Source organism: Primulina huaijiensis, chromosome 4 (assembly GCF_012295235.1).
Source record: "Primulina huaijiensis isolate GDHJ02 chromosome 4, ASM1229523v2, whole genome shotgun sequence".
NCBI classification, from domain to species: domain Eukaryota; kingdom Viridiplantae; phylum Streptophyta; class Magnoliopsida; order Lamiales; family Gesneriaceae; genus Primulina; species Primulina huaijiensis.
Genome location: NC_133309.1, coordinates 20596440 through 20608565, shown reverse-complemented (window position 1 = coordinate 20608565; position 12126 = coordinate 20596440). Strand labels below are relative to the sequence as shown.

At 34.1% G+C, this 12126-nt stretch overlaps 2 protein-coding genes across 3 annotated transcripts; both read left to right on the top strand.

The window, feature by feature from the left end:
• The first annotated feature begins 3120 nt into the window (after nt 1–3120).
• Nucleotides 3121–3897, top strand: LOC140974959 (uncharacterized). The gene has a single exon (XM_073438451.1). It carries the CDS (start codon nt 3121–3123, stop codon nt 3895–3897), a length of 777 nt encoding a protein of 258 aa, XP_073294552.1.
• A 3743-nt stretch (nt 3898–7640) lies between these two features.
• On the top strand, nt 7641–9981 carry LOC140974739 (uncharacterized). Of its 2 annotated transcripts, none has more exons than XM_073438223.1 (3): nt 7641–8477; nt 8603–9031; nt 9524–9981. In XM_073438223.1, exons 1-3 carry the CDS (start codon nt 8057–8059, stop codon nt 9712–9714), a joined length of 1041 nt encoding a protein of 346 aa, XP_073294324.1. In that variant the 5' UTR covers nt 7641–8056; the 3' UTR covers nt 9715–9981. The 2 variants fall into 2 exon arrangements, with proteins under 2 accessions (XP_073294324.1, XP_073294323.1); XM_073438222.1 differs by having other exon boundaries at nt 9410–9980.
• Nucleotides 9982–12126: the final 2145 nt, after the last annotated feature.

Below are 12126 nucleotides of genomic sequence, written 5' to 3'. Positions count from 1 at the left end.
TCCTTTGCAGATTATTAAATATATCCTAAATTTTATTTTACAACAAGGTACTAAATATTTTTAATAATTATTAATTTACAACAATTATTTTTTTTTTCAATTTTGATCATTTATTTTTTAAATCAATAAAAATTTCAGTAACATGACTATGAGATATATAAAATCTTTTTTTTTTTTTACTATTTTCATATAAACTCGAAAAATAATCAATTGAAAATAACTGCATGCATGCCCCATCGATCAGTGTACGTACTATGTATAATATATCATCATTCAATAAGTATGAACCCATATAATATATCCAAATATATTTATTTATATACAATTATTAAAATTTTAAAAATAAATTTTAGCTCTGTTCCTGTGGTGCTGGGGCCAATGAAAGAACATGACTGCTATGGTTGCCATTTTCCAAGAATTAAGGCATGAAATTCGGGAAACAACGAATGAGGTCAAATCCATTTACTAACATTTTACTGAACTGTGATTTTGAAGCCAAAAAAAAAAAACCAGAATAAATGTTAAGTTTCGATAAATTTGACCAAAATATGGAAACTTCACTGAAAATTTAGTACTATATTTTTCCAGTCAATCTTCTCTGTCACCAATAAATGAAAAACGTCTGCAAGTGGGCTTGGCCCTCCTCCTGATTGCTGTAAAATATTTAATTTCACAACTTTATTTATTATTTTAACCACTTTATTCATTATTTTCTATGTTACGTTTTTATTTTTTTATTTTTTTTTATGTTATGATCTTCTACTCGATATAACTTTCATAATTTGGAGGTTGGTGTCATTAATTTGTTTACAAGTTCGTCGCTGGGATTTATGTTTTTTAAGTTTGTTGTACTACGATGGACCATTTTTAGGTTAAATAATTTTTATGGTTTACTTTTTATAGTTTTTTTTGTTGAAAATATATTAATTTGAACTTTATTATCGAACTAAAATTTCAAAATTAGGGTCAATGGCATGTAGTTTATATGGCTTTAAAGTCTAAATTTGGAGACTACGCCAAAGGTAGCAAATCATGTTTGAGATGTAATAATTGTCACTGTTGGGTAGAGCGATCGAACCATGCGTTTGAGTTGTTAAACGGTTTAAAAGATTTGAGTTGTATTATTACCACCAGCTATAATTTTTGGTAAAGCGGTAAGCTCTCGATCCTACAATTGGTATTTGAGCCAAGTTCATGGGTTCGATTCTCATTGATTGCAAAGAGTGCAATTATTGAGAGGGATCGGAGATTGTTGACATACAATAATTGCCCCTCTTGGATAGAGCGATCGAACCTTGACGCTTTGGCTACTATGCAGTTTAAAATATTTGAATTGTATCATCACCATCAGCTATAATTTTTGTTAAAACGGTAAGCGCTTAGTCCTACAAATCACTCACTTAAAAAAAAAATCAAAATAAGCATTTGGGAATCAATATAACTGAGAGACATAATAAATATAGTAAATTTTTTGAAGGATTAGTGTTTGCTTTAGGGCATCTCCAACGAAATCTTCTACAACCATGCTTTATTTCCCTCCTCCATTTTAGAGCATACGATAGTGATTCTCCATTTATGGAGTACCACTATTCATATAGAGGATTGAGTAGGAGATGAAAATAATTACAAAATTGGAATTCTAAAAATTACAATATAGTCCTTTTGTAGTTTTATTAAATTTTTTGGCCAATTTTTTTATTTCAAAATTTTAATTGTTTTTAATGTTAAATAATTTTTTGCTCAATTTTTTATTTTTTATTTTGAATTATTTAATTCTGAAAATTTCATTTTAATTGTTTTAGTTTTCTAATGAATTAATTACAATTTACAGTTTATAATAGTTAGCAAATGGAACTAATGAACAATTTAATGACAAAGAAATATACAACACAATTTATTACAAACACTTATTATCAACTTAATTTAAATTGATAAACATGCGATATTTTTAGACATGAAAAAGTAGATAATACTAAGTGGCATATTACCAACAATTAAAAAAACCCACACACACACAACAATAAAGATAAACACATTTTTAGTTCATTGCAATCATGAGATTAAACTAGTACGGTGGAAGGTCGGACTCGGATGGTGAAGTTCCTCCGAGGAACTGTCCAAATGGTGTAGAAGTCCCGTCGGAGCCATCCCCCGTCTCCATTCTTTTCTGCCAAATTTTTTGTTGTTCTTTGATCAAGTATGCAGGGACTGATTCATCAACGCACATAGGGTTCATCCTTCGTATTTTATTTTCTTCCTTAAAAGCCATCATCGCATTCCTTTGTTTATCAACATCAATGAGCTGTTGTCTATGTACCTCAGCATTCTTCATCACAGCCACCATTTTCTCAGTACATTTGGCCATGGTGGAAATGTCCTTCAAGTGTTCTTTAGTAGCTTTGATCTAAAGGTGTGTATTGGAAAAACTTTATTTTGAATGTACAATGCATCTCTGACATATTACAGAGTTTCTTTATTATTGGGTGAAAACTCGTGCTAGATGACTTGTCTTTGCTAGCAAATAGACAACCCGTGATAGCTGACTGCAACGTGACAACCCTTCAGTTGGCTCTTAGTGAAAGTGCATAGCCCGTGACAGCTACTATATAGACAAGAGTTGACAGATGAGTTGTCTCTGATTACGACTAGACAACATGTGACAACTGACTTGTCTTTGCTAGACAACCTTAGTTGGATTTTAGTAGAAATGCATAGTCCGTGACAAATATTTTTCAACACAGTAAACAAAACCAAGTCGATGCGAAAACAAAAGAATCCCAATCAATAATTGCATAACAAAAATAATTTTCGTGGCTGTCCCCAAACCCCGATCGGGGGCGCGCTCCCCCCGCACCCCCCCGCGGAGTTCGATCCGCGAAAGTTGTGGATGTGATTAACAGTTCTTTAATCAAACTATCAAAATCCTTTGGTAAATTGGCTCTTGATACCATGAAGAAATTTTGGAGAGAAAACAATATGTTGACAAAAGACCTGTTTCTGATTGTGACTAGACAATTCGTGACAGCTGCAACTAAAATATCTAACATAAGTAAACTAAAAAATGTCATCACTTATTTAAAGACCAGTGGCTTCTTGATAATTTACTTATCTTGCTCAAAAATGAATTTTCATGAGGGAGGACCTTCAAGTTTTTCTTTCTACTCGTCCTCCTCGTCAACGGACGACGAAGATCAACCTAGTGCCAACATAAAGAATGAGTTAAATCGCATTGACGAACAACAAACTGTTTTAAGCCAACTCATAAACAGTGGCACCGTTGTCTCCAATTACTTCCAAGAATGTGATAATTTGCACCGTCGAGGCTCGATCCCTGGCCATGTTGTGATTAATCGAGACAGATCAGCCGCTGAACAACGCTTGTACAATGATTATTTTTCTGAGTCTCCAATGTACAATGAATCAATTTTCAAGCGACTTCGAATGTCTCGTCAGCTATTCTTGCGAATTATCGAATTTGTTCATCAACATGATAATTACCTCGTAAAGAAAGTAGATGCGTTGAGGAGGCCCGAGTTGTCCCCATACCAGAAGATAACAGCTGCAATGCGTATCTTAGCATACGACGTGGCGTCTGATTCAACGGATGAGTATATTAAAATCGAGGAGTCTACTGCGATTGAAAGTTTAAAAAGATTTTGCCAAGCTGTGGTGGAGGTGTTTAGTGACTGGTATCTTTGGTCTCCCATTGCTGATGACATTGAAAGGATTCTCCTTATTGGAAAACAACGTGGATTCTCGTGGATGTTGGGAAGCCTAGATTGTATGCATTGGAAGTGGAAAAACTGTCCAACAAGTTGGGCTGGACAATATGCTACTCATAGCGGAAAACCAACAATCATTTTGGAGGCTATAGCAGATTACGAGTTGTGGATATGACATGCATATTTTGGTTTGCCAGGTTCAAAAATGACATTAATGTGTTGTCAAAATCTCATCTCTTTGTTAATTTGGCCAATGGAGTAGCTCCCACCGCTAACTATGTCATACAAGGAAAAGAATACAACATGAGATACTACCTAGCAGATGGTATATATCCAAAGTGGGCCACTCTAGTGCAAACAATTCAAAATCCATAAGGTCCAAAGAAGAAATATTTTGCAGCACAACAAGAAAGTTGCAGAAAAGATGTTGAACGAGCATTTAGAGTACTCCAATCAAAGTGGACGATAATCACTGGACCTGCACGAGTTTGGAGCAAACAAGTACTGCATAATATCATGACAACATGCATTATAATGCATAATATGATTATTGAAGATGAAAATGAATGGAATGTGCCAGTCACATATTATCATGAGGCACCCATCCCAGATGTTGTAATGACACGTGATGAGCATGCCTGATTTCAAGAGTTTCTTGCACACCATCGTAAAATAAAACATAAATTGGCTCACTATACACTTCGAGATGCTCTTATTGACCATTTGTGAGAGGAATACAATAATTCGGAATATTAGTAATTTTAATGGTCAATTTGTATGTTGTTCTTTAAATCATATGTGTCGTTTATGTTTGTCTTGATTTATATTTTATGTCTGTATGATGAATGTAATTGTCTCTTGTTTGCAATTTGATGACAAAATAAATGTATTGTTTTAAATATATCGAGTCAAATACAAATGTAGTTGTGTCATGTTTAGCGAATTAATTAAGTTTAGTTAAATAATATATTATGAAATTAATTAATTATATGTGTGTGTATGTGTATTCGAAAATGAAATAAATTAAAGAAAAATAGTATTTGGTAATATTTTGAGTATATGAGTTGGATAAAGTTTTTGAAAATAGAGATCCATAAATTTCTATTTTGGAGGATAGATGATGAAAAATAGATGATATGAGTTGGAGATGGTCTTACAAATGACTACAATGGAAAACATGTGTTATAAATTGTTATGATTTTATTTAATTCATAAAAGATTAGTTTTTTCATATTTTTCTATTGAGCCAAAGTATTTTCCAACAAATTCTTTTAAAGCATCAAGTTGTTATTTGAAAATGTGTATTATATATCTATGATATATCATTACAATTTTAAAAAAGTTATAAATTTCATTTTAAAACCAAAAAATAATTTTTTTTACATAGTTTTATGTATTAAAACTATAATGATATTGGAATTTTTTTTGCCTGGATTTTATGGTAGATGTTCCCTCTTGTTTTTGTGTTTTATAAAAATAATATTATTATAAAGAATAGGTATTATACATGGGAAGGAACATTAGTATTTTTTTTGAGAGTATTTATTGGAGTCTAGTTTTCTAATATTCAACAATATAATTTATTCAAAAAAAGTAATAATATCATTATATTATTATGTGTTCGATCCATGCAAATTAATCAATACATAAAATTGCTGTAAAAGTTACTTGGAATATATAATATAGGAGAAATATAATATTTTTTTCCGAGAAATAATATGTCACAAATAAAATGTAATTTGACCTATTTTCACCTAAAAGTTGACTCTAGTGCGAACACGCACGGGTGTGAAAATTTGTATCACAAATATTTATTTTTTCGATGAAATATTACAAATTATATATTATAAATTGCGTGCCTTGGAAAAATATATGCTGATGCAACTTTTATTCTTAAAGCAAACTATGTTAATTATCTTCTTATTTCCGATAAATAACGCATAAACTATGGGCAAAAATTTGTGTTAGACGATCTCACGTGTCGTACTAGTGAAACAGATCTCTTATTTGGGTCATCCATGAAAAAATATTACTTTTTATGTTAAGAGTATTACTTTTTATTGTGAATATCGGTAGGGTTGACCTGTCTCACAAATAAAGATACGTGAGACAGTCTCACAAGAGACCTACTCTAAACTATGTAATCCATGTTCCATATCATTTTAGCATTAAATTTATAAAATTATTGTTGAAAATTGTTTACAAAAAATTTAATTATAAACTTATATAATAAATTGAATTAATCATTTTAAAAAATGAGCGAAAACATATACATAATAGTTGCTATAATTTATTGAAAACATGAAATCGTGTTATTATCATTTTTTATGATATAAACTAAACCATATATTTGGAAGTTTGAATTAAATATCAATTTGATAAGATTGATGGGAAAGGAGAAATTAGGGGTGTCATAATCAGATACGACTCACTAACTCGACACGATTCAATCCGAAAATTTAAAATGACACCCTTAGGAGATATGGGAAAAATTTAAAACAAAGCATTTCGTTTTGGTGTTGTTTTTATTTAGAAGACTATAACGAACGATCAAATTTAGTGTTCATAATCGTCGTGGTTCCTAGAAGTTATATTTTCATTGTTTTTACACAAATTGATGCATTTTTGCACCTGACACGCTCGCAAATCAAATATTGTGCAAACAAATAGTATAGTATCAATTTTCATAATTAATATAATGTTTACTTGATGCTTACACGACATTGGATTTATCAGTAAAATTTGGTGTCATGATATGATTAATTAGATCATTTATTAGATTTAAAGATCTTAATATATTTCGAGTTGTGGGGTTTATACATTCAAACATAAAATATACAACTCCTTACACACTTGGATCATTGGATCTGATGTAAGAGTTTTGCTACTTTTGAATTTTCTGTCATGACAACAATGTTTATTGTCATGTCTGAATTTCGGAAAGTCTGGAGTAATTTTTTAAAAAAACTAACTAATTGAGTTAATTGACAAATTAAAAAATTTAAAACATAACCCAATCAAATTATAATAGTATTTAAGTAATTTTCATCTTGGCAAAAGAGTTGTAGAAAGTTTTCAAAGGTGTTTTTATTAGAATTTGTTTTGATAAATAATATATGTTGATCTTTGATTAAAAGTAAAAAGAAAGAAGAATAAATTACCATTGAAGAATAAATTATCATTTTGTTTTTCTAATAATTAATAGAATATTAATAATATTAGTTATTAAGGATAATATTATAATTTAAATTCAACGATTTGATTGATGTAAAATAAATAATTAGTAGATTGATAAATAATATGATCAAATAAATACGAATTGGGATAAGATAAATAATATGCAACTTCAAACGTCAATTGCTGTTTCTTTCCATTTACTTATGTTTTACATGATTGGGTTTTTTTTAATAAAAATAACTTTTATGTGTATCAAAAACAATTTTCAAAGAATCATTTGTATTCAATAAATATAGAGAGATTATCATTTTTTTTCTTAATAAAACAAGGAATAAAACCTTCTTAACCATTTCATTTTTAATAAATAAATGAAACCCTTTTTCTCTCTATTTAATTGTTCATATCTTGTAAATATCCTAATATTACTTCAAGATCAAAATAACGTAGAAAAAACCTAAATTTTAAACATAATTTATCAAATAAAATTTCATATAAATTTCCAAACGATCGACACACGATGTTTTAACTACTGTGAACTTTAAGAAAATCTGAAACATAATGTTCAACATAATTTATTAAGTAAAATCTTACATAAATTTCAATTTTACAAACAAAATATCAGGTACGATAATTTTTTATACTTAGAGATTGTTTGATCGTTACAAAAATTATAATTTTTAGTAAAACGAATCAAAGGAACCATTTAGAGAAATTTCCCGCATGCGGTAAGAATTAGGTCATGTATACATTGATATATATAAACATCGTTACGCATAAAAACACAGTGGGTTTGTAAGGGCGGAAGAGTAGATCAACATCAGCGCGCCCTGTCCGTGTACAGCTTTCTGTTACAAATACCCTATGCGCTTTGAATTCCTTTCCATTTTCTCTGCTGTCTCTCACCTCGGAAACCCTCTCTCTTTCCATTTCCAACGTCTGTCGATTTCCCCCCCACACGCACATCTTATTCGAAAATCTTTTACTTGCCACAATCTTCATCACCTGATAATCGTGATGATGGATGGATGACCTCGTAACAGTACAAGGACAGAATCATCTGTCAGAGAAAAAAATGGATTTCTTTTTAACAGCAAGAATTGGACCCAGGATTCATACAGAGTTTGCTATCTGCCTTCTTGTTGGATCTGTTTAGGTTAATGGCGGGGACGATGTTTGAAGGTTGGAACTCACTTACTTTAAGCAACAGGTTTGAGTATTCTTCTATGGAGAAGATCAGCTCTTCTTTTTCTAAGAGTAGCAGTGCTGATCACTGGGGTTTTTCTTGTTTGGATGAAACGCATAATTGTGAAGGGAAATGCTCGGATTCCAGTGATGGGTTCGGAGAGAATAACGAGATTATTGATCTGAATGCAAGTTTAAACGAAGAAGATGAGTCTAACATGCATGCAGCGCTACCGAGCAGTGGGAAAGATTATTCAAGTAATGGAAATGGGCGATCAAAATTTTGCGCGAGAGGGCACTGGAGGCCTGCGGAGGATTCGAAACTTAAAGAACTCGTCGCCATTTATGGCCCTCATAATTGGAACCTTATTGCACAGAAACTAGAAGGAAGATCAGGTAAAATTTGAATAGAACTAATTTATTTGTAATCACATCAATCTAGCTAGGGGTTAATCTCTTTTCTTCCTGTTTTCTTTTTGTTTCCTTCTTCTGATTTTGTGATTCTTTGGGTATACGTGCAGGTAAAAGCTGTAGATTAAGATGGTTTAATCAGTTGGATCCGAAGATTAACAGACGGGCTTTCAGTGAAGAAGAAGAGGAGAGACTTATGGTTGCTCACAGATTGTATGGCAACAAATGGGCTATGATCGCGAGGCTGTTCCCCGGAAGAACAGACAATGCGGTGAAGAATCATTGGCATGTTGTTATGGCGAGGAAGTATAGAGAGCAATCCAGTGCTTTCAGGAGGAGGAAAATGGGCCAATTTGTCTGTAAGAGAATGGGAGACGATGATTCCCCTTCGCTCTATAATGTCTCGGCAGATGTTCAAATAGAGACCAAGTGCCAACATTTTGGTGGTGTTAAGTGTGATTCCACCGGCGGCGGCGGAGCAACACCTGATACTGGTTATGGATTCTGGGCACCGGAGACATCTGCTGGTTTCTTGACAGGTATGGATTCTCAGTTCCAGTCTATGGAAAATGAAATCTTGAGTATTTATCGAACTGATTATATTATTAAAGATAGGTTCTTGCGGATTAATTAATCAAATTCTGCTTACAATCGAATTCTGACTACGAAACACAAATTCACTAGTTTGGCTCGGTTTGCACTTGCTAGTTCTCTTCAAGAATTGTGAATCTGTGGTTTTTCAAACATTTTTCATATGAATAATTAAAATTATTGGCATGATGAAGAAATTATTTTTTCTTTTGAGGTTTGTAACATCATCATGACGATGTGAGATAGCTATAAACTATTGAGAAAGATGATATTTTTAGCCCATAATTTATGCTTTATTTCATTTTCTACTGTTGTTTTTGACACAGGTAGCAACAATAATAATATGAGTGAGATGATGGGAATTTTCAAGAACTGTAGCAAATCTTGGGATGGGACAATTATTAATTGTTATCCTTCCTACCCTTCTCTGATGTCTGCAGTTCAGCAGTCACAGAACCATCACTACCACCCTTCAGAGATCTCATCTTCATCACCGCAACAAGTTCCAGGAATTGTACCAACCGCAGAGGAAAGAACTGCACCACCACCATTTATAGACTTTCTTGGGGTGGGGCCTTGTAAAGAAAAACTGGAGTTAATTTGCAAAAAAAAAAAAGCTGAAAATGGTTAGTTACTGTCCTTGAATTCTTCTTGTTTAAAAAAGGGGACAGCTTTTTATGTGAAGTGTGGAAAAGTGTAGAGGCAACAGTGGGAATTCTTTCAGTTGAGTGACATGAAAATTACCAAAGCCAGATCTTTTAATGTCATTGATTAGCCCGACTCTCTTTCCATCTAACTTTCTTGTAATTTCACTGCTGTTCTTTCGGTGAAACTGTAGCGAGAATGTGCAGAAATATTTGTCTTGTCCACACCCCACTAATTTCTTCCCTTTTCTTCTGCTGATTCAAATGCAATTTATATGAGATCGGAGTCTCACCCGTTGTCCCTTGCTCTTTAGACTAATGATGAGATATGGGTGAATCGGGTGAGTTATGTCGTGGCAATTAATCGAATCGGATAAGAGTTTTGTTTTGGAAAATGAGCAATAGATATATCTTGGTGATTATGGCTTCAACCGGAACCTGTAAACAAGGAAATAAACTCGTGAATGAGCGTCGGAGGGGTGTTCGACGTAACCACTCTGATGCTTAAGATAACAGATGGCGATGAAGGAGAAAATGACTATATATGTGTCTGGATATACGTGGGTGTCAAGAGCTTCTAAATCAGAATGTGTGAATCTTTTAAATGTAAAACATACTTGATATTTATAGGAGAGAAATCTCATGATTATTTTGTTTTCAGTGTCCACTTACTACTTAGGGTAAGATGGCTGTCTATACCCTGCTTCTGACAACTTCTCTGACACGCCAACTCCTGTAGTTCTGACAATAATTATTGTCAAGCATAAGGTATCTCATACTAGTGTACTCGAGTGAAGTGTTAATTTCGAGGTATCCCGGGTAGATAGCCTCCCAGGAACTTGTATGAAAGCCCGTGCTTCTGGTAGCGCTGGGAGAAGATGTCCCGGGCATTCACCTGCCAGGTTTATAACGAATTCTTCCTGATAACTTATCCTGATTTGGGCTTATCCAGATGACCCGGGCCCTTATGGAGGTATCACCACCCCTCTCTTAAATAGTCGGACTAGAGTCTTACTCGCTGTCCCGATCAGTCATGCTTGAACTTCATCAGAAAGATAATCAGTTCTGGCTTATAAAAACATCGGAGATTCGTGCATCTTGGACATAAAATAAGGTGCCAGGACTTTATGTTTAGATTAGATAAAAGTGCCGAGACCTCATGTCTTCCGGGCTTAAGATATTTTGTCGTTTAGTATTCTCGGGTGGTAGGGCTGATGTCATGATGATGTGGGCCCTATAATTTGAACGGCCCAAAACGCTTCGAATTCTGAGAAAGTGTACAGTCTGATACACCTCGATTTTCGTGTATGTCTTTTCATCTACCCGCACAATTCTCAAAACGCATCCTGGCCGTCCGATTTTCCTTTAGATCAACGGTTGAGATCATTCTCCTTTCATCTATATAAGACGATGAACCCCCTTCATTTACCACTTTTACAATTTCTGAATTTCTCTCAAATTTCATTCACTTTCTCCGACGTGCGACATTCCTCCATTCCGGTGATTTTCGATCAACAATCCTTCGTTCCATCATCCTCGTAAGTTTTCCTTCATTATTTCCTTCAAAATGTCTGATTACACTTCGTCCACCTCTGGAGCAAATGCGCGAGTCTCACCTCGTTATGAGTCCACAGCGATGCGCTCCGATTCAACCCCCTCTCCCCCAAAACGTTTATTTACCCAGCTTTTTTCAAAACCCCAAACCTTAAAATCAAAATCCTCATCTTCTGGCCCTTCCCGAGCTCTGAAAAAGGGCAAGGTTAAGGGAAAAGCCCGGGCTTCTTTCCCCTCTCACTCAGAAGTTCCTGGGGTTCCTTGGTTCGCTTCTATGTGCAACACCCTGTGTTTGGGAGTTGACGAGGAACTCCGAGCCCTGGGCTCTGTTCTTTATTACTTTCCCATTTTGATTCTCGGTCCCTCTGATAGGGTCGATCACCTTCCTTCTGGTTTTACCATTTTTTTTCGGCACCAAGTTAGAAATGATCTTAGATTTACCATCCCTTCTTTTTACACTGAGGTTGCCAAGTTTTTTGGTGTCCCCATTAACCAGCTGCACCCCAACTCTTTCTGAATCATGGCCTCTACGTAGATTCTTTTTAGAATGCACAATCTCATTATCACCCCTCTGATTATCCACTATTTTTTTGTCTGCTTGATGGGAGATAATGCTTTCTCCTTATCTGCCTGGCTAAAATCTAGATTCCTTGATGATATCTTTTCTTCCCAGAAGGGATGGAAAGGACGCTTTTTCTATATACAACTTCCCTGTTTGACCTGGTCTCTTCCTTCTCTTCCTTCACAACCCTCTCTTCTCCGATCTTATAAGTTCGAGGAACCTTAAATCCAAAGCCATGACTTGGTGGAGGGTCAAAAGTTTTCTTCTTCCACCCTCATCTCCG

Bases quoted from the DNA above. Each gene is read 5' to 3' on its own strand.
- LOC140974959 (XM_073438451.1), top strand. From the start codon at position 3,121: ATGAATTTTCATGAGGGAGGACCTTCAAGTTTTTCTTTCTACTCGTCC.
- LOC140974739 (XM_073438222.1), top strand. From the start codon at position 8,057: ATGGCGGGGACGATGTTTGAAGGTTGGAACTCACTTACTTTAAGCAAC. The intron at 8,478-8,602 runs GTAAAATTTGAA...GTATACGTGCAG, and splicing joins GAAACTAGAAGGAAGATCAG to GTAAAAGCTGTAGATTAAGA. The intron at 9,032-9,409 runs GTATGGATTCTC...TTTTTGACACAG, and splicing joins ATCTGCTGGTTTCTTGACAG to GTAGCAACAATAATAATATG.